Raw genomic sequence first — 27,733 nt, forward strand, 5'->3', positions numbered from 1 at the left:
AGAAAACCTACTGGGAAGGAACCAGCCCAGTTGGGACTGGCTGTCTTTGGGAGAAGTTGTGCAACCGGTGAAACCACCGCGAAGTGAGTGGAGAAATCATAAAAAAAAAAAACGTCACATGAGCTTTCCCGGAAACTCCAACCTGAAGTTATTGCACCGAGGAGGACGAGCAGCTCGAAGCCGAAAACTCCTTGAACTTAATGTCGGTACGTATGTTTGTACCGTCAGACAGAGAGAGAGAGCGCAGGAGTTAGTATCATGATCATACTACTACTGGTGTCTGTCTGACAGGCATCCCTGACATCCAGGCTGTAAAATAAACACCGAAAGTTGTTTATAATAATTTACAGTCCGTGTGACATTTGCGCAGGCTTATGTTGTTTATCTGGTTTATTATAGTATTATGATAACAGGTCCTGTCATAATAACGAGACCGTTAGTAATCCATCGCATTCCTTTTGTCTTTTGTCGTTTTGAGGTAATGAAACTTTATCAGTGATGTAAGAAACAAAATAACACACATAGGCGGGAAGGTGTGTATCCATCCGACTCGGCTCAGGTCGAGTTCGGACAAATTCGGGTCTGGTTCGGGTCTAGTTCGAGCAAGTCCGCTGAAGAACAGGAGGGGCGTTTGACTTTTACGCTAGCCAGATGTTTGGGATGGGTTAGCCCCACTTTTACACGATGCGTCAAGTAAAAGTCCTGTAAGTGAAAGTAAGTGAGAGACCGTGTGTCGTCACTGCGTGGTGTAAGTGTGTAAGTGTTAAAACAGCTTCCTCCGGCCCTAAAACTGAGCTTTTCCATCGTTATTTACCAGTTGCTAACTCGTGAGTTAGCTAATATGTGGGGCAAACAGACAAGCTGTGGCCATGGCAACAGCAGCTGCTCGGGGCTCGGTACTGTTCGGGGAGATAACTCTGACTGTCATCCACTGTGTAACAGGCCTAATTGATAAGTATTGATATCTGTGATGAAGTGTAACCTTTCTGTTGTGGCTGACAGGTCTGTCTGTTGGATTTGTGAGATTTAATTTTTCATTTAGTTTTGATTACAGTAACTACCTGCAGTTTGACATATGGCCATCAGGCCCTTATTGTTGCAGTGCTTAAAACAGTGTTTGCTATTCAGTGAGAAACTGGCAGGAGCGAGTGCAGGAGTGTTACCATATCCCAGTAACCCCGGCTTCTTGAGTGGATGGACAATACTGGAGGGCTGGTCCACTGAGCAGATTGCTGTGAGGCTAAGTATAACATGAATAGAAGTAAATCAGCAGAAAGCGATGGCTCCCCTCTGTGACAATGGAGGCATTTCCCGCTGGGATGGATAGCAATCCCAATGGAGACCCAGGTAACAGGCTTTTAAAAGCTATAATTGCTCAGCTGTAAATGGGAAACCTATGAACAATAACAGAGCTCTACAATTTCCTGTAATGATGGAATTATTTCTTTACAAGATGCTTTTATGCTGTTACGCACAAACAAAAGGAAGTGATAATCAATCTGTGTGGACTCCAGTTTGGGAGCATTATGCTCCTCCTAACCCTGGCTTACACAAATACTGCATGTATGGCCTTTTCATGGGCAGGGAGAGCTCATTTTATAGTTGAAAAGATAAAGAGAATATGAGGGGCTCTCCAGGTTTTTTTTATTTTTGGCTCTCCCTGCTTCTGGCCTTACTTGTACCGAACACAGTAGACTGTGCTGGAATAGTCTGTGAGTTACTTTGGCTGCGTGATCACAGCATGCCGTGCATGCCATCGTCCTTATACAAACAGAGTCTGGACCCTGAGCTCATTGCTTACTGGTACTGAGGCTTGTGTGTGGAAAAGAGAACGAGACTGAGGATGTTCAGTAAAGCATAGAGCTAAAAGCAGGATACTGACACTACATGCAAAATCAGCCAATTGCATAAGCGGCCTCTTTTGGGTCATGTCGGAGTCCTGTCTAACCTGCAGTCACACCCACAACTTCTGTGGTGCTGTTCTTTGAAGCACAGGAACAAGTTTGCTTTACCATAGAGGACTCTGTTGAATGAACCAGACTTCCTTCCCTTCCTGTGATCCCCCCCAGAAGCTGAGTTGGTGCTGAGGGTCATTATGAGATGTCGTCTCCAAGCGCCTCCTTCGTGCAAATCAAGTTCGACGATGTTCTCTTCTACGAGAACTGTGGCGGTGGCAGCTTTGGAAGTGTGTACCGAGCCAGGTGGATCTCCCAGGACAAAGAGGTGGCTGTGAAAAAACTGCTGAAGATTGAAAACGAGGTAGGAGTCATAATTGCCTGGGCTTTTCATATACTTTTTAATTGTCAGTATAGTAATCATTTTAATTGCTACCCCACTTAGTGGGATGTGGTGACTTCTGTACCTATCACTCATGGTCATTATACTCCCCCACTCTTAGACACGTGCTGCAAGAGAAACATTATTGCCAAATGAAAGCATGTATTTGGCCCAATTACAGAAGAGACTGTTCTTGAAATCCCTTTGAAAGCTCAGGCTCTTTGTCTTTAAGACAAAAAAGAATTATCTTTGAGATCTTTTCAGGGAAATTGTATTACATGTATAGGCTGGTGATAGGATATTCAGAAAATTATTCATCGTTTCTTTTATGAAATGGTAAAAGATCACAGATATCCATTCAACTTCACTCAAGTGTTGGAGAGATGATTGTTCAGTGAAAATAATAACGTAATCCTTTCACACTGAACCAATTGTTCTGTTAATTGTAGTGTTTGACTACAGTTAAATGAATTGGTTTTGTCAGGTTTCGGTTCATTCTTTGAGTGGTGACATGTAAGGCTTTCTGGGTCAGTATATTATATTAATATGTCTTTATTCGCACTCTCCTTTGAACTGAACTGTCTCAGCGACTATTGGATGTATAGCCATGACAGGTGGTACAAACATGATGGCAGTCCCTTAACTCTTTCATCCTAATTTGAACTTTATCACTTTATTTTATAACAAAATATGTGCAAAACTAACGACATACCCACCAGCCTTGGCTGTACTTTGTTTCGTGCTAATGAACAAATAGTAATGAGATGGAGATCATGGTAAACATAAAGCTTAAACATCAGCATGCTAGCTCAATGGCTGTTGACTATTACACTGTTGTTCATTGTTTCTTCACATACTTTTATAATGATTTAAACAGGATGAAAAATGTCTAATTATGTTTTGTCCTTGTGTGCTCATTGCTCAGGCTGAAATCCTCAGTGTCCTCAGCCACCGTAATATCATTCAGTTTTATGGCGCAATCGTTGAGGCTCCCAACTATGGAATCGTCACTGGTAAGTTATTTTACATTCATACTGATACTGATACACCCGATAAACAGTATACGGGATCGACCCTGGACTGCATCATGTTAGAAAACGCAGCAGCTGAATCTGTTTGCACCAGTTGCACAGTTTGCTTAACAGTGAAGGCTGCAGAGGTTTCTATGGAAGCATTAGTGAATGCCAGAGGGTTCAGGAAGTGCACACATTGATACAGTAGTTGTGAGCCCATGTTTTTGTGTGTGTATGTGTGTGTGATTTAGAGGCTGAGAAGAATAATGCACCCTCTAAAGCCCGTGTAGACGTGAACTGTAGAAAACAAGGGGCCCACGATGCCTCTGCACAAACTTTCATTTAGCAGGAATGTTGAAGTTATCCTGTGGAAATGACATTTAAAGTCCCCCCTCTAATCAAAAGTATGTTTCACTTGGATGTTTGAGCTTCACTGTGCAGAATGATGTATACACAGGGCCCGTTGTCTCGTTCATCTGTTAAACTAAGCTTGCCGTAAATCTGAGTTTAAGAGGAGTATACAGTATGCAATCAGGATTTAGGGACATCACATGCTCTTTGGAAGCCTTACACGATCCATGATACAACTCACTCTAGTACAGAGTGGAAACATGAAAAGTTAAGCACTGACAGGAGGGACAGTTGGAGATTAGCAAGGGAGAGTAGGTTTTTCTACAGGACCAGGTAAAAACCTTGAGAGAGAGAGGAAGTCAAACCGAGGCGTCTGCGGCAAAAACAAGGCCCAAAGACCCTCACCTGGGTTTACTTTTACCATCAGCTACACGTGTAGATTTAGGCATATGTAATTATAGAAGAAACTAATTAATCAATCTATCAGTTTAATTTGATTAACTGAGCATTTTTAGTCTCTTAAGATGTCAGAAAACAATAGAAAATGCCCATCTGAGTCCAGAGTTATGTTTCAGAATTTTAGTTTTGTTCTTCACTTTACAGTGATGTCAAACAGGTGCTGGAAACAGCAAACACATTTCTTGGTGATTAATTAACAATCAATAATCAAAATTGCTTGCAAAATGTTCTCAAATCAAATCAAATTATCGATTGATATACCTATGGTTTCAAGATTGCACTTAGTTACAACACAGACCAACTTACTTTCAGTTGTAGACCCTAGGACTTTTCCCAGTTTCTGGACAATAACACAAAACAAACTCTATCTTGAAACAACAACAGATCGGGTCTCGAGCAGCAGTTCAGTTCTAACAACTCGGTCTACATAGGAAGCTGTGTTATAGGCTCTTAACATGTTTACTCACTGTACATGAAAGGAGGAACCTCTGAGCCTCTTGGGGCGAACTAACAAAGTTATTTCTGTTCGACTGTGCCATTAGAAAAAGGTTTGTGACATTCAGGGATCACTGCATGTTTGAGAAACCTACTGGCTGCCCCACAGGTCATATATTTTTAATGCCTCGTCCACACTGCTACAAAGATCGCTCCCCTGCCAGGAAAACAGTAGAACGCGCTGAATGAAAGTCATACCAGTCCCCACTCACATCCTGAACAGGGAGAATCACCTCCTTTCATCATGTGGACAATACACAACATCCTGGATAAATAAAAAGAAATGAAGCTGATAAACACAAACCCACGGTCTCTATCTGTCCTCACTAAATCTAATGTGTTGTTGAATACATTAAACTGTGAATTGTTTCTTCCCCATGACTATGGGTGTTGTTACATTTCATTCGCTTTTTGTCTGCGTTTGTCTTTTATCTCATGTTAGTAAACAACATTAGGAGGCTGAAACACTGACGGGTTGTGGTTTTTATTTACCTTTGTGAGGATGTTACTGACAGTTACGGTAACAATCGTGCTACATCCTTTCAATCTAATTTGGCTTTTCTGTATGTCACTGTTAAATCTCAGCATTTTACCAGAAGAGTATTGTGTGAATTTAATCTGTATTTCAGCAAGATTTGGAAACATTTATGCAGAAACTCGCGGTCTATTGGGTTAACCACTGCTATGCCTTTTGATGTAATCATTATTTTCCCCCATACATTCATATAGAGTGTATTTTCTCCTAGAAATGTTGTAAATAGAAAGCATGTGTCACTGCTGCTTTCTGATTGTTTTGGCAAAGGGGTTGACACTGATTTGGGAGTGTTATTCTGTAAGTTGAAATGTGCAAATTGAAAGCTAAAATATAATATCAGTAGTAGATGAATAAAGGAAACATGTCAGGTTAGTTCATGCCAAGTTAATCTTTTTCAGTTTATCAGGAAATTTTATGTGCAGCAACAACTTGAGACTGTAAGACAATAACACAAACTATAACACACAGTAAAAACACTTTCCATAACAATACAACAACAAACAAATAGCAGATTGTAATCTGGTCATAGTGAGCTCTTTATTTATATGTGTATGTCGTATAAAAACAGTTTACAGTTTTTATCCAATGCCTGGTTTATATTAGATTTATAGAAGGAAAAATAGGTCAACTTAAATAAATACCTATAACTATACATCTTCAAAATTGTTTTGTGTGGTCAAAACCTCCACAAACCTGACATCCTAAAAAGAAAAAGGAAAAACACATTCTTTAAAACACCTTAAATTATTTGGTGGTAATTTAAAAAATGAAATAAAATCTGTTAATAAAGTCTGTTTTCCATTACAACCTGATTCCAACCCAACCCGAACAGATTCTTTCAGTGTAACAGTTGTGTGAGAAGTGAAGAGGACTTTCTAAAAAGAAATGTAAACAACTTTGTGGAAAGAACCATGGCTCCTTAATAATTAAAGGAGAGGATTTGATGTTTTGATCACTGACTTTGTGGTTTTAGAGCAAGGAAAAACTTGTTGTGTGTGGTTCCCCCTCAGCAGCAGTAGGAGCGAAAGAAGAAGGATTTGTTGGTGGCTTTTATTTACTACAGCAGAATCTAATTAGTTCTGGATACATGGAAATTTGTTTATTGCCATCCTGACCATGCAATGTCCACATTCATCAGCTCTGTTATAAATTTCCCCCTGTCTTGTTGACAGACAGCATCCGGTCAGTGCAGGTCTTGCTTTCACACGGACGCTATCTCCAACCTGTCTGAGAGGCCTGAGTGTCTCTGTTGACCTGCAGGAGCTAAACAATATCTCCTGTCACTCAGCACCCTCATAAACTTAATGAATTAAGGTTAGTTATCGGTTTGAAGTAAAGGTACATTTACCCGTTAGATTAATTGCAAGACTGTTTCACACGAGTGAATTAAAACTCCTCTGTGACATTAAGATAATTCACTCTATGGGGGTGGATGAGACTAAAGTGAAAGCACGCTTTACAACACAGCCTCAGGTCGTATTATCTATGGAATGTGGTTGAGTATGTTCAAGTGCAAAGTTCAGACACAAGCATAGGTGAAGTAAAGTCATCTTTTTTTTGTATTTGCATTCTTTTATATTCAAAGCACACTTTCTGCATTTGCTGTCAGTAACTTGAAGCTTGCAGAATTAAGACCCATGAGAGTAAAAATCGGTTGGCATGCGTTATGATTGTTAATTAGACTCCTGTCTTGGTGCCTGTGCATGTTTACATTACTGTGTTTGGACATGATTGGGTTATTATACACAAACAGAGGTTCCCCACTGTTTTAGTCAGTATGATAATGCTTGCTAATCTTCATTCGAGCACTTTACTCCACAAGATAGCCTAGAAAAAATGGTGATTTGCCTTCATTTACAAAGCCTCATTTATCTCTTGTGACAGTCATGTGAAGAGGATTTTGTAAAAGAAGACATGGTTGTCAAAGATGTGCCCAACTAGAAGTGTATATAAAACCTTTGGAAATACCAGAGTATAACAACAGATCTCCCTGAGAGAACACGATGCCCTCGCGGCCACTTTTCACCGTGATAAGCTGAGCTTGCCGACAGCGACAGGCCAGTGATGAGAGTGATCTAAAGAAGACACTGTCTGATTTTCAACTATCTATTGTTTCTACGTGATGCTGCCACATCCTACACTAATATGTGCATTATAATGAAGCACCTCAAGAGAACAGTTGTGTCACTTTTTTTTCTTACTTTTTAGGGGCACAAATTGTTACTCTGTCCAGTCCATATCATTCAAAATCAAATCACATTTCTCCACAGAGTATGCAAGCGGGGGGTCGTTGTATGATTACCTGTCCAGCGACAACAGCGAGGACATGGACATGGGACAGATCATGACATGGGCTGCAGACATTGCCAGAGGTAAATGTGACTAATGGTAAATTTGGGGTTGGGTTTTTTTTTTAACACAGAGAACAAGCTCTTTTATAGTTGAATTTGAACACCGAACAAGGCTGGAGTGAAATGTTTGTGTCTTTATGAATGAAAACGTCATGCTGCCGGCCTGTGTTTATACCGATTTCCTATTTAATGGCAAACAGGTTTAATGAAACTGTGACCAATCGAAAGAGATGAAAAAAAGTGAGGCCAAGAACAACTGTTTATACGTTCTTCAGTGACACATTTTCTGCTTCCAAAGTGTCCGTTGTCACATCTTTAGCTACAGCACCTAAAGACAGTTTTGCAGGTCTCATATTGACCAGCTACATACAATCCTCCTAAAGCCAGTTCTTGCAAGAATGTTTACATACTGATATAGGATATCAGTGATAGATTAATTAACATCAGTATTATGCTAACTTATGTAAACAGTCCATGTGTCATATTTCTGAAACCAGCTTGTCAGCAGTTTTAATCAGAGTTGTAGATAAAGCCCACTTAGCTGCCTCTGTATTAAAAAAGTTGTAATTGACATTTTGCTTCAAGCTTCAGCCTTCACTAGTTGTAACTGTTGTCATTACTGATGTTTACACTGATAACAAGTTTGTGTGGTTTGGTGTGTGCAGGATTGTGTAGGCAGCGTAGGTGTACTAAAATAGAAACATAAACAAGGCTTGTTCAGTCTTTATTTTTACCGTTCTACCTAAGGCCTACTCACACATCCACATTCCAAACATGTTTGAGTCTGAACACTATAAGTAGCTGAAAGATGCTTCACTTTCCGATATGATCAATTAGAGCTATTAGAGCCATAAAAGAGGCACAACATGAAGGTGTATCCAATGATCTCCCTCTAAAAAATGTATCTGTATTTTCTTTTTTCCTCTTTAGGGATGCACTATTTACACTCAGAAGCACCTGTTAAGGTGATCCACAGAGACCTGAAGTCCAGGAATGGTAACACATTTGACTAAACAGCATTATTTTATCATGTCAAAAATGAATATTCATTTGCTTTCATGTTAGATATTGCTGCTTCTATTGATCTAAAAATCCTGATTTATCTTCCAGTTGTTTTAGCTGCAGACAAAGTTCTCAAGGTAGGTTTTTTTTAATATGATTGAGTTTGGTGATAAGTCATTTTGCAGTGAGTCAGAAAAGGATATGTAATCTTTTATCTATACCTATTTGAATAGAATACAGACCTAAAACCTTGTATGTGGTTTACCTACATTATATGGACACAAGAGGGCAGTGACTAACTTGTCACTGCATGTACAAGGAACCACTGACAGCACTAGTGCTGTCTTACTCCTAAGAAGGAAAAGATGTATCAAAAAATCATGACAAATCTCAGCAATATTTAACCATTTATTTGTGTAGTTTGTGTATTTTGGAAAACTGTTCAGTTACTGCAAACGTATTTTGAAACCTCTTCAGGGACTTTCTGTATGTAACTGATGTATGATAGAGCCGGCGGTGTCACACGCACACCTATGCCAGAGATGAAAATAGCAGGTTTGAATGATGTGATTACAGTAGAAAACCATATTTATAGCATCTACTGACGTTAGCATCACATCTAGATGCAGGCACTCTTTTTCAGCAAAGAAAAACTCAGCACTGCTGGTTTGATTGCTGCATGTTAAGTCTTGCATACATAAAGTAACTACATTGATCACAGAAGGCAATGAATAGAAAAAAAACATTTCGATTTAGCTGCAAAATTAGACTCGATTCTGTTCCTTCTTCCACAGATTTGTGATTTTGGGGCATCTAAGTTCTTGTCCCACACAACACACATGTCCTTGGTTGGCACGTTTCCCTGGATGGCTCCAGAAGTGATTCAGAGCCTGCCAGTGTCTGAGACATGTGACACTTTCTCCTATGGTGTGGTGAGTGACACAAAGGAAACTCTTATGCATTATCTTCATTTTTTTATTGTACAGTTTATTGTTTGGCATATTTTTCTTTCACACACTATAAAGACCAGGATTCATCAGACAAATGCTGATGCTATGGGCCCTTTATTCTTGAGAATAGCTGCTCTGCGCAAGCAATCTTACGTGTTAAAAGTGGGTCCCAGCTACAGATTATTTTAGAAAATGTAGACATCTAATAAATCGGTTAGGAGTCACAGCAGGTGGTTGTGTTACAGCTTGACAATATAGGTTATACATCTAAATAGAGAGCTAGATAGCCCCCTTTTAACTTATCTTAAATTATATGATGTATATTCCAAATATTGTATCTGCTATTGTTCACATAAGTTTTATCTAGGAAGACTCATTCTGAAGACGAGTTGATTTGTGTCATTTTCTCTTTAAATTATTTGAAGAAGCTCCCATCATATCCTGTGAGAAGGTATTCATTAAGGCACATCAAAGATCACAGTGATCGACAAGAACAGTGAAAGTTGAACAATTCAGAATCAGTGTAATACACTTAGATTGCACTAAAGCCAAGTAAACCAGTCCCATTCTTCATTTCTGCATTTCTTTCTGTGCTTAAGTGGACAAAAGCAGTGATTTTGACCTTTGCAGAAGTACTGCCTCTTAGACACTTATTGGGACTTTCTCATGCTTCAAACTCTTGTGCTGTTGCTGTCTGAAGACATTACGATTTACCCTCAACCAGCTTAAAATTGCAATCCTTGTTACACAAGAGTAAATTGGGAAGTACAATTCCAAGGCATTTACAAAGACATATGTAAAAGATTAGGTTTCCTTAGATCTGTGCAAGACCTTACAAGCTAAACAGACAATGTTTATGATTGCGATGATGAATGCCTTATTACGCTAGAGTTACTGCAAAATGATTGCCGATTAAAGCATGTAGTCTACCACCTTACACATTTGTGGTGAACAGATTTCTATAGTAACACACATACATGTAATGAGAAGCAGTTGGAAAGTGCAAAAATGCAAAAATAAGGTACACATATACAGTAAAACCCGTGGGTGTTTGAAAATGGATCTTCTGCCCCCTTTTCATGATCTCATTTTCTTTTGAGATGTCAACACAGGTTGTCATTGCTGATGTTGCTGAATACCAATTGAAAAGAACTTATATTTTCAAGGGCGCCATGTTATTGTGCTTCAGAAATCATGGCACCCTTTGATGAGTCAAGTGAAGGTTTTTGTTTGTTTTGTATGTTGCATTTGGTCTCCAAGAGCGACAGAGTAGTGTTTGTAATGTCTATTTGTATGTATGAGTACATGAATATACATGCTATATTAACAGATAAAACATACTTACCTGCTCAGCAGTATTTATGCTGTGAAATCCCAGCGTGTGGGGGAGCAACACAGTAGATCCTTGGCTGCAACAGCACTGCATTTGAATACACACACATACAGTATGTGCGCTATTTTACAGTGTAATGAATTTGTTTGTTTCCTGACCTTGGCTGTTGACCTCTGTTGCAGGTGCTTTGGGAAATGCTCACCCGTGAGATACCCTTCAAAGGCCTGGAAGGCCTACAGGTGGCCTGGCTTGTGGTCGAGAAATGTGAGGTACATAAGGTCTCATAATGGAATTTATATATTTTTGTTGCAGAGAGCTATGAGAAGATCAATACCACTTTCATACCTGTATGTTAATTATGGAGCAGGAGAGAGGACACTGTGTGGTTAGTTTAGCATAAAAAGTGGAAATAGGGGGGAAACAATGGCAATACAATAGCATACAGAGTCAATAGAAAGACAATTGGACTGGGATTTGCTGCAAGCAGTGTTGATCAGGGCCACTGTGGCATGATATTCTTATACATCAAGTGTAAACCAGTGAAACACCTGTAAATTGAAGAGTGATTGTCTGTCAAGGGTTACTCAAGATTGGGGAAATTATATTTGAGTTACAGCAAATTCCTGATTTTTTACCAATAATAACATTGACATAATGAATTACATCAGAGGAGTTTGTCAAAGTATCACATCCTTAAAACAGCAACAGAAATTCAAAGTGGCTGACTTCCTGTTTTTGGTATGGGTGCAAGACACCCTTTTGTCTATGGCATGCCATATACATACCGATTTCCGTACCTGTAGGTTAAAGTGGGGTGAGGAAGTGGGTAACTGAAATCTTCAAGTCAATGTCATCACTATTACCACACCCATGTGCAAAACTCTTATCACATGTAAGTGTTGTGACTTTTAGGCAGTTTAGACCTTCAAAAAGGTGATTTACTTTTGTTAAGGAGAAAAATAATGAACACAACCATTTGTTTGTTGAGTACAATAACAATGACTTCTTATACTCCTGTCACCATGTAGAAACCAAAGGGGAGTCCAGGACTGAGATAAGCTAGCAGCTTCCTATTGTTTCCAGTCTAAATGCTAAGCTCACTTTAGCAACTACTTCATAACAGAGACATGAGTGGGATCAATTCTCTCATCCAACTCTCTGCAAGAAAGTCAATAAGCATATTTTTTAAAATGTCAAGCTCTCCCTTTACACCAGCATCCCTCCACTTCAGTACATTTACAAAGCAGCAGCTCATTTTGCCATCTCATCATGTGTGTTGCAGAGATTAACCATCCCAAGTGGCTGTCCTGTCAGCTTTGCTGAGCTAATGAGAAGCTGCTGGGCAACAGAGCCAAAAGTGAGTAATACACCAAAGACTCAGCATGTGTATGAGCAGCATATGTATATTTTCATTTGAATCACGTGTGGGACAAATGGTTTTGTGTTTACTTAGGAAAGGCCAATGTTCAAGCAGATCCTCTCTACTTTGGAGTCCATGTCTAACGACAGCCAACTTCCTCAACAGTGCAACTCTTTCCTTCACAACAAGGCTGAATGGAGGTAATGTGATCACCCATTCTCCAACCCCAGTAAATGTATTTATAACCCTCTTTTTCACCAATATACCGCCTCAGCCTAAGGAAATGTGCAACTGTTTTCAAAGAATGATGTGGAAATGTAGCTGATGGGGGCCGTGAAATACAAAAAGGACTTGAGATTGTGCATATAGATCTTTAATAATTACACTGATAGCTACATAAAGGCATGAAAACCTCCAGAGAATCATCCATCTGGATATACTTCCTCTCTTTACCCATAAGGCCCTAAAAATAATCACCATCTTTTTCAAGTAGAAGTGTTTAATTGGCCTGTATGAGCAGCTGGAGGTTTGGTGATGTTCAGCACAGCCTGAGTCTCAGCTGTTACTTTATTCTCTGTCTGCCTCTCTGCGGGGCTTGTCTGTACTCTGAGGTTTTTCCTCAGAAGTTGTGCTGTTTGCAACATGTCCAGGCAGACATCTGCAGGTGGAGCAGGTTGGAGTGAATCTCACTGCTGGAAAACAGAAACGAAGAAGTTGTTACACAGATAGAAACACCTGTTTATACCCATGAAGTGTGGTACTATCATCTTAACTGGCTCAGAGTGAAGGCAGAGACGTGTGGTTGATCATGGCAGGAAGCAGCTTTACCAGAGGTGGTACAGAGGTGTTATTTTGAAAGAGAAAAGACTTGTTGTTGTGACTATTGTTCTCAGGAAGCTGATCTGAAACACGCAGAAATGGACAGTGTATATGTCCATTTACAGGCCTAATGTGTCGGTACAGTGCATGTTTTTCATTGTTTGTTGTTACGTCTCATTTCATTTAACAAGAATGAAAGAAGATGATCAGGTTTAAGTTCTCTTTCGTATGTGTATAGAATAAATATAGCTACTAAAACGTTATAACGTTGATCTAATGTGAATGTAAAAACCATCAAATTAATGCTGACACTTCAAAGTTATTACATAATATCAAGGTCATAATACATTGTACCATATAGAAGTGAGATGCCAGTAGCTCGCAGTGTTTTTATGTCTTAATACCACTGTATTAATATCCCCTTTTTAATTACTTGGATTGAAAGTTAATTTAAATAGAGATACACAATAGAAGTCTCCAGTTATATCAAGTCTAGGCACAGCCCTTAAGAGGGAGTTGTCATTCCCTCTCTCATCTTGCACCTTAAACAGTTATAGAAATTAGAGTTTTAAGCATAGCTGCATTGGAAATTGCAGAAGATGTGACATTGGCGTGTCAGTGGAGGGAAATGCTGAGCAAAAATGTATTGGGGAAGCAAGAGAACTACTGTTTTGGGAGGTTTGGGAGGTGGAGTAAGAGTAGAAATAGGTCGAGGGGGGGAAGCGTCAGGGGTTAGGGAGGAAGCGGTGGAGTAAGGGTGGGCCTTCCTGCCAGCCTGGTCCAGTATTGTGCGTTTATGAAAAAGAGAGTGTGGGGAAACACACTGTGCAGCCCCACCTGCTGGGCAAAACAAACTTCCTCAACGTGAAGTGAGCACGAGACTATTGTCCTGTCCTTGGCATTCAAAGCATCAGACACACTCCAAGCCTAATCACCCTCCGCCTGCAGAGCATCACTGGGCAGCCTACAGAAGAGTTTCATTTGTAATTTTTTTTATTATGTGTCACTGCTTAGTGCTTACTGCCCTGATGCTGTAAATCTGTCACCAATGTTAAAATCATGTTCTTTATCTCTATTTTTTTTATTGCGTGTAGTTCTATTTACTATGATAATTTAGTAAATCAGTGAAAGTTTACAAAGATACCCAATATGGAATGATGCAGCTATAAAAAATAATAAACATGGGTGTTGAAAACTGGGTTTTAATAATAATAGGTTGGATTGGATTCTTATATGAATATTTTATAAAAACACATAAATGATGGACACAAGTTGCACTGGGTGCATGTTCCTTCAGAACGATGAGATGCACTTACACCATCCTGCTGCTGCAAATACCCACTTGTGCATCTAATGTGTATTTATCTGTGACTGAAAATAGTCCCCGAACAAATTTACCCCGTTTGTGAACTGTAAAGATTTTTTTCGTATGAGCTTGGAGTGCCATTGACAGGGAGGGGAATATACTGAGAGACAGACTAAAATTATATTCTCATTTTTTGGTCTTTCCTGTTGTGTACTGTAGGTGTGAGATTGAAGCTACTCTTGAGAGACTTAAGAAGCTGGAGAGGGACCTGAGCACTAAAGAGCAGGAGCTGAAGGAGCGAGAGCGTCGTCTGAAGATGTGGGAGCGCAAACTCATCGAACAGTCCAACAGCCCGGTGAGTTCCTCGCTATCTCCTCTTCACCTTGTCTCACCTTGTCCCCCGCAGGACAGCAGTCACACACCGTCAAGTGGTCACAAGCAGCAGCGCCTCACTTTTACATTGCTGTGCACACGTGTATTTCCTGGTTTCCTCACTCACATTAAGAGAAGGACAGAATTTTTCCTGCTCTGGGGTGAAGTGGAAATGGGAAAGCAGTGAAATGAAAATAAAACGCGTGGAATGAGAAGGAGGGGGAAGCACATTATGAGAACATTATGGGGTAGTAGACACCATTGGCCGTACGGCATTTACATGCGGTGTAGTGCATGGTTGAAGAATTTGTAGTGGATTGTCAGCATTCAGTCTCTTCACGGTTTTGCTGTTTACTTTTGTGTTTTCTTTTTTTTTTTGCATGCAGAAAATGTTGATGTGCAATAACATCACACAAAACATAACAGATGATAATATGACTGATAATCACAAGATGTCAGAAAGTTGGGGGGAAAAAAGCATATTATGAACATAAGGCCAGTTTGTTTAGCTGACCTGTAGTCCAAAATGCAAAGATCAATCAGTTGATTATCAAAACATTTACAGATTAATCGTCAATGATTTGACCAATCAGTCCAATTCTGTCTATTCTTGTTTTCACTGGTGTTTTTGTGAATGATACACAATGGTTTACTTGAAGCGGCATGGCACAGTGGTGCACAGTGCAGTCACGTTGGAGGATTTCACTTGACAATACACAGTTCCTACAAAAGCTTTGAATCGAATACACTGGAGTCATTTCATGTGTTTCCTTTCTTGCTCTATCAAACCTTTACTCCACTGCTCGGCTCCGTTAACCTCCCTTTACCGTCTTGTTTTCTAAATCACATCTCTTGTTGGGTTTTAAAATTGTCCACTTTTCTTATTTACACTTTATTTGGGGGATTGAAACTGATTACTTTCTTCCTTTTCTTTTCTATCTTCTCTCTCTCTCTCTCTCTCTCTCTCTCTCTCTTTTTTCTTTTACCCCCTCTGTCCCTGCTCTTCACCTTTCCCTGCCTCTCAGCTCTTCTTACCCGTGGCAAAAAAGATAAGCGCTAAGTCGTTCTATCAGTCAAAGACGGAGGAATCAAACAGTTCGCAGATGTCATGTCAGATCACAGCCTCCAGTAACGAGGAGGTGAATCTGCAGTCGGTGATGAAAGGCTTTGGGGACATGTTTTCAGCGGACCTCGGCCGGCCTGTCCTGCACTCTGGCATGCAGGTCAACATGCAGGCCAAGCAGAACTCCTCCAAGTCGAGCTGTGTCAGAGAAGGACACAAAATCAACATGACTGTGGGGACAGGACGCTTCTCTTGGTCAGACGACAGCGAATAAACCCCTGCAATGTTTGGTGTTGCCACAGCTGCATCTGTCAAATACTGTGATCTCACTTTATTCGTGTTGTGGAAGCACTATTTCTTAACAAATTGTTAAGTCACGCTGACGATTTTGTCATTTCAACAATCATTGCTTAAAACATGTCTCAGTAAACTATTTCTTCTGCCGTTCAAGGTGTATTCACGCTGTATTTTTCAGTAATAGATCATTGTAGCACAGAGGAATATTATAGAATATATTTGAAACCCTCCACCTATGGATATTATGGATGTCATTTACTGTATGCCTAATGTACTGGATGTATAGTGCCATGCTGTGAAGAAAGAGCCTCATGAGCCAGTTGCTTAGAGAAGGCGAGGCTTTTATGATGAAGTGACATTTTGCTGACATTAAGATTGGCCAATTTGTTCTGGATGTGGTGGAGTGCAGTTGTTGAGACGCGGGATGAGAAAGTACATGTTTTTTCTTCTGACTGACCCAGGTTCAAAACAGCAGGAGAGGGACTATGCTGTGCGACTGTCAGTTTCATTCTCTCATTTTACTTTTTACTTTTCCTGACAGACTTCGTCCTGAGGCCAAAGAGACTTTTAAAAAATATAAAAGAAATTATTTAGAATAATAACAATGTTTCTGCACTAGTGGCTAATAATTTCCCTATATAGATGCATTTTATATACAGTGTAACAGCATTGAATTTTAGAGACCTGCACTTTACAGTAGAGAAAATCGTATTAGCATGAGTGTTCAGTTAGGTATTATGCGTCATCTGGGGAAGGGACATGCTTCCTTGAGCATAACCCATTAAATTGTTATCATCAGTTAGTCTCATGAGGATGTAATCCTCTGTATTCCTGTGTTGTTGCTTGTTAGCTCCCTGCCACAAGCTAATATTCCTATTCAAACATTGTCAGCATGGCCATGTGCCGTCAGGCCCTAGACGTTATTAGACCAGACATAACAATTAACACCGACTCTCACCAGTATTTACATTTCCCTGTGTGAAATCAAGCCACATCCTGAAACATTAGCCCTCCACACTTGAGCTTCCACCGAAGTCACACGACCTGCAGCTTCTTGATGTGATTTATTTTCCTGCATCCTTCGTTGTTCTGTCAATAAATCAGTTTCTTTCAACTCTCTCTGCTTACCTGTTTGTCGTAGATTGATTTTATAACCACCCAAGTGTGAAGAAATAGTCACAGAAGGACAAATATTTCCCAAAAACTGTGCTGTTCTGTTACTATTGTTGATAAACTGAGAGTTTGACAGAGTTCAACTGCCACCGTTTTGATAAGATTGTAAAATATATTTCTTCACAGGCCGTTTTTATGGAGGGCACATGGGGCCAGAATTCTGTGAAATAAACCCAAGTCAAAATCTTTTTTTCTGTCGTTTCCACACGTAAAAATCAGGAAAAAAAATCAGAAATGTGCCCTGTTATAAATTTAAATTTGGGATTTTTTACCTTTTGTCAATCCCATGTCTCGAAGAAGCATGACAGCATATTTTCAAAACAAACTATGTTCAGATCAGTCACTCCAGTGACACTGTGGCTGTGGATCTGTTCACTCCCTAAACTGCAGCACTGGAGGAGGTGAGAAATGCTGCAGGGCTGAGTGGCTTTATGAGGCTGCATCAAAATGTATGTGAGCGGCTGCGTGTTGAGACCGCCGCTCACTTTGTCGTGGGAAGAAGACAGTGAATGGGGATTACTCATTCATTTAGTCATCTTTCCTCCAATTTTCCATTGCATTATTTCTGTCATTACACACCAGTCTCATAATCACAATGATGAAATCTTTATTTTGGACGACAAGTTTCTGCCTGATTGCATTTAATGAGCAATAAATGACTTATCATTCAAACAGATCACGTTAGATCAGTCAGATGGACATTTCGGTTTGGTATAGACCATTAGACTATTCTTAATCATGCAGCACAATAACCGGAAAAGTAATAGCTTGAAGACATGAAAAACATGGCTATTTTCCATTTTAATAACATTTACTTAAGTTTTGTGTCAAAAGACACACATGATGAATGAATCCATCCAGATACTATTACTGTTACATCTATTTGTCTTGTGTTTCCATGCAGTTGCTGCCCACCCTTGACATCTACGCCTGGACTGAGGAGCATGTGGTCAGTATTTATAATACTATACCTACTGACTTCCTTATTGATAACATCACTGTTAAAAATTAATCTGTGAATACTTTGTTTTCTCTAGTATTTCTGGATGCAGCAAATGTTCTCTGCAGGTGTGTTTGTTTACTTTGTGAAGTTTTACACTATAAGATCCTCTTTAATCTGACTTTGGAAACTTCAAACACTTTATTTTGTGCCCTGTGGTTGTTTTTTCATTTTCTCTCTCAGGGGAAGGTACATGTGACATGCAGCGGTACGCTGACCTGTTTAAAGAAAATCACATCACTGGGAAGAGATTGCTGCTGCTCACAGAAAACGACATGCGAGACATGGGGGTCAAGTCCAAAGGTCATGTCATGCACCTTAAGGCAAGACACAGTTAACCATTAACCACAACTGTCAACTTTTTTTTTTTTACCCACATTATAATTCACAGAGTGAGGTCTGAGCTTGAATCTTACATGTTCTCTTCTGCAGGGTGAAATTGAAAGGCTCACAAATGATTACCTTGGGTTCCTCCACTTCCCACCACTATTTAAGGTATGGAGTTTCTTCTCTTTGGTCGGGAAGTTGTTTCTGCTTTTTGGTACATACATACATATATTCAGTACATATCTCCCATCCCTCTCAGGATGAGCTGGAACAGGAGGTGGAAAGTAAGAAAACAGTTAATCTGGAGCTGGTGTTTGGGTACCACTGGAAACCAGGAACTGGGAATTCTGTAAGTTTGCAGCAAAACACACACACTCGCATTCATACACACACACACATACACGCGCTGCAGCAACATAGTATGCAGCTGTGAGCATGTGATGAAGCACATCACCGGCTCTGTGAAGGACAACTACAAGATCAGGGACAGTCACAAAGAAGTCTGCCATCTCCTTTGATCAGCGTTGGTATTAAATGCTAACATTTCCAATAAGTTTTGCAAAAATAGTTACTTTGTGAATAGATCTGAATCATGTTTTTGCCATGATTTGAATCAGCCTCCCTGCACTGGAGCTCTTTGTTCTGAGGATTCGCAATGATGGATGCTACACTGGCCACTGAAGGCGTCACTAGACATGTATAAAAACCAGAAAAATAAACATCTCATTCTCAGCCATGTACCACATCCACCTCAACTTGTGCACAGCCCTTTGTTAGGGTCTCAAACTGTGGAGAAAGGGTGGCTCTTCACTTGCTGTTTGAATTTAATCAAAAATAGCCCATTTAGCCAGAAGTCATTTTCTTTTTAAAAGGCAAACGTTATTTAATCTTTCAGCTGTTCATTGTCCCATCATAAATAGTCCTCTTTCAGTGTGTTCGGCAGGGCTGAAACGAGCCTGCTAATTGCCTCCCATTTCTTCTGACATGTGGTGGTTTAGTGGGTAGAAAACACAGCAGGGAGAAGGAAACAGGAGGCTGAGAAAATGAGAGCTAATTATTTTCCCCTGCCTGGTGTCAGGTTCCGTGTCAGCCTTGTTTTTACAAACTGGAAGGTTTTTTGCACTAAATAAAACAAACCCGCACTGCATTTTTTTCTTCGCCCCTCTTTGCTGGCGATGTCATGGAAGCAGCTGCACTTCTCAAAGACAAAATGAGGGCCTGCGATTGTGCGGCCACCATCTGACAGCCACTGAGGGTCCCCTACTAATGAGGATATCACCGTGCAGCCAAGTGAAAGGTGCTGAATTATGTATGAGTTGTCATTAGACGCACTCGGTTTCTAGGCATCATTACCAGACATTGTTTCTGCTGGAGTGATTAGACTAGTATGGACCTGGGAGGCCCGGTGCGACCGTCCAGGGCCGACACCAGGCCAGCGCGGGGGCCACTGGTGTGTTTCTGAGCCAGAGCCTTGCTGAAGCTTCCCCTTTGAGCCGCTTCCAGTCCCCGAGGACGATGCCGGAGAGGGCGAAGGCTCCACAGACGAGTGTGTTAGTGCCACTCCTCTGATGTCTTTCTCTGTGATCACTACACAATGGATTGGCCTGTGCCGTGAACCCTGTGTGGTTAAGCAGTGACCTGTGGCTTTGTGGCCCGGCTTTTGGGGATTGGCACAATCATTACTGCTTCGTCAGCATCGGATATGCAGGAGAACATGGACGGGGAATTGTTCAGATTTGTGCCTCCTAGTGAGGATTTGATGTGTGCCACATGCAACAACTCACAAGGAAAAAATAAAGGTTTTCACCCTTATCACCAATCTCCTTCAAAAAAAATTATCACACTGACTCCACTGAGATTAATTAAAAAAAATAAACATCATATGCGACTAGGAATATTAGAATGTCTTTGGAAAATTACATTTGTTTCTATCTCTTTCCTACAATAATTTTATAAAATGTCCTCACTAGAATGTAAAGGACATTGGGATAGGGGACAAATGTTTTCCAATTTTTAGAATAAAGAAAGTGTTACCCTGCATAGATATTGCATACAATTTACATTTGAAATAATTACTAATTTTTCATCCTCATAATTTATTTTATAAATATTCTTATGTTACAGTTTCCTTCCTCCCCCACAGTATGATGCTGTGTCCAGTAACTTGCCACTGTCAATAAACTACCTCTAGGCTGTGCTGTTGGTTTATGTAACCAAGTAACCAAGTTCTCCACCCAGAATAGTGCAGTTATGAACTTTTTCCATATGATCAGGTCTTGTTTTTGAGTGTACCAGAGAATATACATTATGACTCTTTTCTTTCAAGGACTGCAAATGGAAAATGTACATGGAGCTTGATGGCGATGACGTTGCAGTTACCTACATCAAAGACGTCACCTTCAATGCCAGCCAGCGGGAAGTCTTGCGGTTTACTAAGGTGTCGTCAGAAATACACTTACAACACAATTTACGCTGAGACATTACCGACATGTTTCTATCAGTGCTAAATGCTCACTGGTCTCAGTTGTTGTATTTTACTCAGAGGATTGTCGTAGTGTGCTATTTGTGGTCAGTCTTTTTCCCTGATGACCTATTGTTATTATAATGCAGCCACCTTTTGTGATGGACAAATGGATCGTAGGAATGCAACAGAATCAGAGTGTGGACTACATAGTCAATTATGAGGTGAGTCAATTCAGCTGCAAACAATGTAAAATCTGCATGTAAATCAAACTGAAATGCAAATGTGGAAATGTAGGCAGTCACAGAAAATCTGCGTGACAAATACAAAACATTTTTGACCCTAAATATCCTCATGACCCCTTTTTGACTTGACGCTTCAGAATGATGTGAAGTCACCAAAGTCGACCAAACACACCCTAATGATGACGTGGAGTCAAAGTGGGGGACAAGACGAGATCAAGACTGTGGAGATGGTCATCGAAACACCAGTTGCCAACGAGTGGAACGTCAAGGACAGGTCTAACCGAGGTAATGCTTGATTTACAGTTATGTTGTCTTTGTTGATCTAAAGAGTGCAATGTTTTTCAAAGCAGGACAGATAAAATTGTTGCTCTTTAATTCTTAGAAAATGTAAGTCATATTTATCAGAATAGAACATAAAATGTGCTCTTCCTTTTACCGATTCTTACTGTATCTTCTGTTTTAGATATTGATCTCCAATGGATGTACAGCGTGAGGTTAAAGCAGATGGTGACCCAGAAAAAGCAGCACACCGCTGCTCTGGCTGCCTTCACTAAGTCTGATGCCTGCACTCTGCCTCAGTTCTTGTCTGCGCATGAAAGCCAGGGGTTCTCTTATGCCGCAGCTGTGCGTCGCTCTCCAAACCGCGTCTGCACATCTCCGTGGATCGACTCGCGCAGCTCCTCGCCAACCACTGGCCTGTCAGCCAAACTCTCGCTGCTCCAGCTGGGGTCAAAGGGCAGCAGTCCCTCCAGCACTACATCAGAGAGCACCTCAGAGAGGGAACGAGAGCGGCCACTCAGTGCTGGAGCGATGCGAGACCACCGCAGAAACAGCTACTTTGGCAACACATTGGCAGTGGCGAGGGAACAGGGCAGGGGACAAGCATGGACCAATACAAGAGGAGGCTATGTTCATAATAAAACCAGCAAAACCTCGCGACAGCCAGGGAGGCCACGGTCCAACAGTTACAGTGTTACATCACAGAACTGCCCACCCATGATACCAGGTATATTGTCTGTGACAGAAAACCCCAGCGAGGATAAAGAAGGTGCCAAATCCAGCGATGGAGGGTGGATCAAAGTGGAGCGGCAGAAAAGATTACCACGCCAGGACAATAAACAAGTCAGAGGTCGACAGAGGAGAGGCGGCAGGGGAGGGCGTGGCGCTGGGGGGAGAACTTATGTGGGCCACACGTGAACTGACAGCTTCTTGTGTGCTGAACATGTCGTGCACTGAAAAGGTTTTGCATATGAATTATGTCTACTTACTCGCTCGAAAATGAACTGCTTGTTTGAAGACAACCACACTGATGCTTATGCATGACCAAATAAGGTTTTATTTTTGAAATATGAAATTAGTTTATTCTGTAATTATTCTTTTTAAAAAAAAGGGACAATTCAGTCCTTTTTTCTCTATTCTCTTTTTTTTCCATTAAAGGGCTAATGGCCTTCAACAATTACGCTGCATAAAATTATATGTCTATTTATTTATTGCACTTTCCATTTATCAAATTCTTACAAATAATCCAATAAAATATGGACAATGCCATTACTAAGACTTGTTTGTTCCAATCTATTCTTTCTGATTTGCCCCCTTGGTTGGTTTATTTTTGTATGTATTTTGGCACAAATATAGCACATGATCAGCTGCAGCCATGGTCACATGAATTTAATAATTTCCTTCAGTCTGGTATGCTTCCCCACCCCCAGCACTGTTAACTCTGCTCCAATACATCCATGCTCTGCTCACCAGTCACCACTTGTGTTTACATTTTTGTTACCAGGCATAATAGACTATAACCTACATAAAGTGTAGCTGAAATATTGATATGTAGAGGTTTTAGATCCGTTTCATAAATATCACGGATAATGTCCTGTTTGCTTTTAAAAACAAGCAACAGACGAACGTCAATCTAATAATACAACTCAGTTTCCGAGTTTGATCTTGGAGTTGGAAAGGAGTCAACTTTTTACCCGCCTTGTATGCAAATCGGGAAATAAAAAATTCGCGCCACGGCCTAAGTACATGGAAGATACACACTACCGTAATTTCACAAATGTGCTATTAATTTAAATATTTGCAAAGTTTGTTAGCTTAAACAAACAGAGCATGATTTCAAAAATGCAAATTGAGTTTCCGCAATTGATGTGCTCTATTGTATTTTCTACAGAAATGAAACACTACTTTATATTTCTTATGCATCTTCCAGGACTTTCCGGTGGCGCGGGAAATGAACAGAGCCCGTGCTGCGTGCAGCTGCAGGTCCTGCATTGTTCACTGCAGAGCTGCTGCACTGAGTCACTGAGTTGGTCTGTGTGCAGGAAAACTTTTAAAAGAAAAATGCCCGCAACGCGCTCCCAGGTAAGACAAACTATTATTTATTTATTTTAAAGGAAGATCAACAAGGATCAAACGTTTTGTGTTGACAATGTTGTGTCGTCTTGACAATAAAATACTCACTTAGGACCCACAATAGTTTTAACTCTACTTTTCCAATATCGGTGAACTAATGTTAAATCGGTTTTGTTTATTTTGATATAACTTGCATCAAGTTAAGAAACAAGTAGTTGCATTGAAATACAACAGTGATTATATCGAAAATGCAAGACACACTAACCTACATCTGGCTTGTTTTGTCTCAGGGGTGTGTCAGTAGACACTCAAACCACAGTCCACTGGTCGATTACAATAATCCATTAACGAAAAAGTACTTATTTTTATTAGAATCACAGTTATATTAGTTTCAGTATTTACTGTTTTCAAGCTTTGTGACTAAAGTTGGTGTTAAGTTGACCATGTTGCCTGGGCTTCAGGTATTTCCTGTTTCCTAACATTTCATCAACCAAGTTATCATTTGGGAAAAAAAATCTTCAGATTATTGCTTATTAATAGTTAATAGCAGCCAATATCTAAACATTTCAAAACCAAGCAACCAAGATCACCCTAAGAAATCAACATTCATTTAAGATGAGTTGGTGCTTACACAACCTGATGAGGTACTCCAGCGTCGGTGTCTTGATTAATGTCCTCAGGTACCTGTAGTTTATAAACCTCCTCCCTTCATGTTTGAGGGTCGTTGAGTGAAGACTGAAACCTCCCTGATGCAGTGGAGAACACTTTCTGTTGGAGGTTGTAAAAATGACTCATGTTGTTTTATCATTTATAGAAACTGGTGGTCCATCATCCACCTCCATCCACCAGGATGAGCTTGAGGAGCTTTCGCAGCGTCCAGCTGGTTCCCATGGAGACCTCCTCTTCTTCCTCTGATGACAGCTGCGATAGCTTCGGCTCAGATGGAGGCTTTGCACATACGGTAACGACAAAATACCAAGTCTCGACGTAATTATAATCCCATCAATTGATGGTGGATGCGTAGGATCTTTGCAGCACCATCTGCAACTAATGCCTGTGTCTCTGTTTAGAGGAGCAGCTTAAGACAGACGAGGAGGACGGCAGAGAAGCCAAAGGTGTTTGAAGCCACATCAGAGGAGGATACACGCAGCGGGTTTGAGGAGAGCGAGATCAACAGGCAGATGAAATCCATGGTAAGTTTTCAGGGGGGGAAGAAAAAAAAACAACAACTAAATTTCATAACTTAGATTAGACGCCACAAAAGTTTCTAAGTGTAAATTGTGTTTTCCTTCAGAAAGTAGACACTGAACCTAAGAGACGCGGCCGCAGGTCCATCCCTCTGAAGGTTGCCATGACGTTCCCCACCAAGAAGCAGGGCAAGAAGAGGCCGGCGTCTGAGCCGTTCCCTCAACCCAAAGCACACGACTCTGACTCCGAGGAGGAGAACTTCATGGACAAGAGGGCCCTCAATATTAAGGAGAACAAAGAAATGGTACCATTTGCTCTATATAAGTATTTCTGAAATATGGACAGAACTGTTGAAATTTCCATTTATCCTTTACCTGTTTATTAATTCACTTCTGTGTATTTATAGCTGGCCAAGCTCATGGCAGAGCTGAACAAAGTACCTGGACTCTTCCCAAGAGGGATGGCGATGGGGATGGGGATGTCAGCTCCCTCCACGGTAATTTCATTTAAAGACTAAACACTGAATTTGCTGTTTCCACACACGCACACACACGCACCGGTAAAGTGGACTGTGCCTGACCAGAGCTCTGTGTTTTAACTCTCCAGCCCCGGCAGGCAGCTCGGCGATCCGTGGGAACCCCGCGAGCCCTCAGGAAAAACCCAGAGCGCACGTCACGACCCCACACACGATCCCGCACGCTGGTGGACGGGCCACCCAGCCCGACCCCGGAGGAGGACGAAGAGGAGCAGGACAAGTTCAGCCTGGTTCGCAAAAGCCGCTACTTCGAGGAAGTAGATTATGAGCCAGTAAGTCATCTCCCGTATGGTCCGTCTTCCTTGCAAGTTGCAGTAAATTCTGATAATATGCCGACATTAATCACACTCTAATTAAGTGCACTTATTTCTTGTTCAGCCTCGTCGCCGTCACTTCAGCTGGAGCAAGGCCATCCCTCATGTGGTGCGGCCTGTAGAGGACATCACAGAGGCCGAGCTGCAGCGCATCTGCCATACTGTGCGGGACAAAGTCTACGACAGCTCCAATGTAGGTCCCGCGTTCGCTCGAATCTCGCTGAGATTGTTTCATTTTGTTGTCAAGCTTGAGATGATAAAACTTCTCTTCTTTCTCTCTCTCTCTCCCTCAGGGAAGCACTTGCCACCAGTGCCGCCAGAAAACAACCGACACCAAAACAAACTGCCGTAACCCAGAGTGCGTGGGGGTGAGGGGTCAGTTCTGTGGCCCCTGTCTCCGTAACCGCTACGGAGAGGAGGTGCATGATGCTCTGCTGAATCCGGTGAGTGCCTCTTAAACATACAAGGTTGTATAGACGTTTGATGATTCATAGAAAATGGACAAGTCTGATTCGCTTCCCCTTCTCTCTGCTCCTGGTAGGAGTGGCAGTGTCCGCCATGCCGAGGGATCTGCAACTGCAGCTTCTGCCGCGCCCGAGAAGGCCGCTGCGCTACGGGGGTGTTGGTTTACCTGGCAAAATACCACGGCTTTGACAATGTGCACTCCTACTTAAAAAGGTGACTGGGGCATTTTTGTAAGAAATCTTAAATCTGGGTTTTTTTTATTTGTGTTGTGTCAAACTGAAGTTGTTGTGTGTTTTCTCTCTGCAGCTTGAAAAAGGAGCTGGAAGAAGAAAACAAGTGAAGTGTGGAGGAAGACCCGACTGACATGCTCCGTGACCATTGTGTTCAGTTCAAATATTGTTCATAGAGCCTCAAGCATCATAAACACAATACTTATTGTTCTGAGTTGTGAAATTTTCACATACTTTTTGAGCGTTGACTGACATCTGGAGGAGGCACACGCTGCCACTTCTCTTCAGTTTAAAGCTTTTTACTGTCGTTAGTTCTCCCACATGTTTTACTGCCTGTTCTTAAAGGCTGAGCCCTTAACATCAACACTGTGAGCAAAGCTGGAGCTTTTTATCAATTGTTTACTTGTCCAAAAAGCCCTTTGGTCATAAATATTTTAGGACGATTACCTTGTTCCATGATGTAAATATTCACCAGAATCACTTTTTTTTTTTTATAGCTGAATCAATCGGCAGCAAAAAAATATTTCAGGCTTGTTTGAGTCCAAGACTGTTTTTTACATTGTTTTAAATGTATAGGTATTCACACAGTTTAAACACTTGTTTCCAATGGATCTTTTTCCCAACTTGTGTTCTTACAAGTTGTGTAGTTTTTATTGAAAATTGTAAAAAAAAAACAATACTTTTGCTATGAGTTGGATCTCCACTGCTAAGGTGGTGCAGGTAGAGAGGGCAGTAGACTGGGGTCCACCACCACCAGGAGTTCTGTGATGTACTACAGCGCCTGGTTAAATATCCTTCATTAGATAACTGTCACTAATGGTGTGGAAACAATTAGCACACTCTAATGGGAATCTCATACCTGTAAATCATTTTATCCTGTTAAAGCACATTCTCGCTCTGCTTCAGTCTCTTTGGCTCATTTTCTGCCTTCCACTGTTAAGTAGGAATGGTTGAAGTGGCCGTAGAGTTATGGCCTCGCGTTTTCTGCTCAGAAGTGCGACGACGCTCTACAGGAAATGACATGAAATTAACCTCTGCGTCGTTCGTCTTTGAAATGTACTTGGTTTGACCTGCGGCGTGATGTTCTCTGATTATATGATTCTGTTCTAGAAAATAATCAATGGCAGAGATTGGTTCTTACTGTAATGACAGGTGGAGGTTGTCTTGCTGCTCTGCTCTGCCAACAGGAAGAGTGATGCCGAGCCGTTGAGGGGGAATATCTGTTATGGTGATGCTTTGCTTTGTGCTTATTGGGTTAACTGTACATTTTCATTAAAGCGTTAATCACTGCACAATCATGTTATCAGTTTTCTTTGACTTGACCATCACTCTATCCAGAACAGTGGCAGCTGTAATTACTGTTATTGAAACGTGGAGGAGAGATCCTGAATGCTGCTGGTGATTGAAGATCTTAAGGACATTGAAGGCTGGAGGTTTAATAACATTTCTATCACTGTGAG

At 41.0% G+C, this 27,733-nt stretch overlaps 2 protein-coding genes across 5 annotated transcripts; both read left to right on the forward strand.

The window, feature by feature from the left end:
- Positions 1 to 8: 8 nt before the first annotated feature.
- map3k20a (mitogen-activated protein kinase kinase kinase 20a) lies at positions 9 to 22,744 on the forward strand. 4 transcript variants are annotated; one of them, XM_085764263.1, is made up of 20 exons: positions 9 to 206; positions 2,070 to 2,259; positions 3,203 to 3,290; positions 7,401 to 7,502; positions 8,412 to 8,477; positions 8,592 to 8,620; positions 9,278 to 9,415; positions 10,949 to 11,035; positions 12,049 to 12,123; positions 12,220 to 12,326; positions 14,471 to 14,606; positions 18,061 to 18,105; positions 18,194 to 18,224; positions 18,340 to 18,479; positions 18,589 to 18,651; positions 18,743 to 18,832; positions 20,810 to 20,920; positions 21,094 to 21,168; positions 21,327 to 21,474; positions 21,653 to 22,744. In XM_085764263.1, exons 2-20 carry the CDS (start codon positions 2,101 to 2,103, stop codon positions 22,384 to 22,386), a joined length of 2,424 nt encoding a protein of 807 aa, XP_085620389.1. In that variant the 5' UTR covers positions 9 to 206; positions 2,070 to 2,100; the 3' UTR covers positions 22,387 to 22,744. The 4 variants fall into 4 exon arrangements, with proteins under 4 accessions (XP_085620389.1, XP_085620391.1, XP_085620390.1 ...); XM_085764265.1 differs by lacking the exon at positions 9 to 206 and adding an exon at positions 597 to 704; XM_085764264.1 differs by lacking the exon at positions 9 to 206 and adding an exon at positions 730 to 1,347.
- Positions 22,745 to 23,461: 717 nt separating this feature from the next.
- On the forward strand, positions 23,462 to 27,173 carry cdca7a (cell division cycle associated 7a). The gene is made up of 10 exons (XM_085765414.1): positions 23,462 to 23,550; positions 24,356 to 24,502; positions 24,612 to 24,734; positions 24,836 to 25,033; positions 25,136 to 25,225; positions 25,336 to 25,536; positions 25,643 to 25,771; positions 25,872 to 26,021; positions 26,120 to 26,256; positions 26,350 to 27,173. Exons 1-10 carry the CDS (start codon positions 23,530 to 23,532, stop codon positions 26,381 to 26,383), a joined length of 1,230 nt encoding a protein of 409 aa, XP_085621540.1. The 5' UTR covers positions 23,462 to 23,529; the 3' UTR covers positions 26,384 to 27,173.
- The last annotated feature ends 560 nt before the right edge of the window (positions 27,174 to 27,733 follow it).

The sequence above is a fragment of the Trachurus japonicus genome, chromosome 21, assembly GCF_045865225.1.
Source record: "Trachurus japonicus isolate A0001 chromosome 21, Traja_1.0".
NCBI lineage: Eukaryota > Metazoa > Chordata > Actinopteri > Carangiformes > Carangidae > Trachurus > Trachurus japonicus.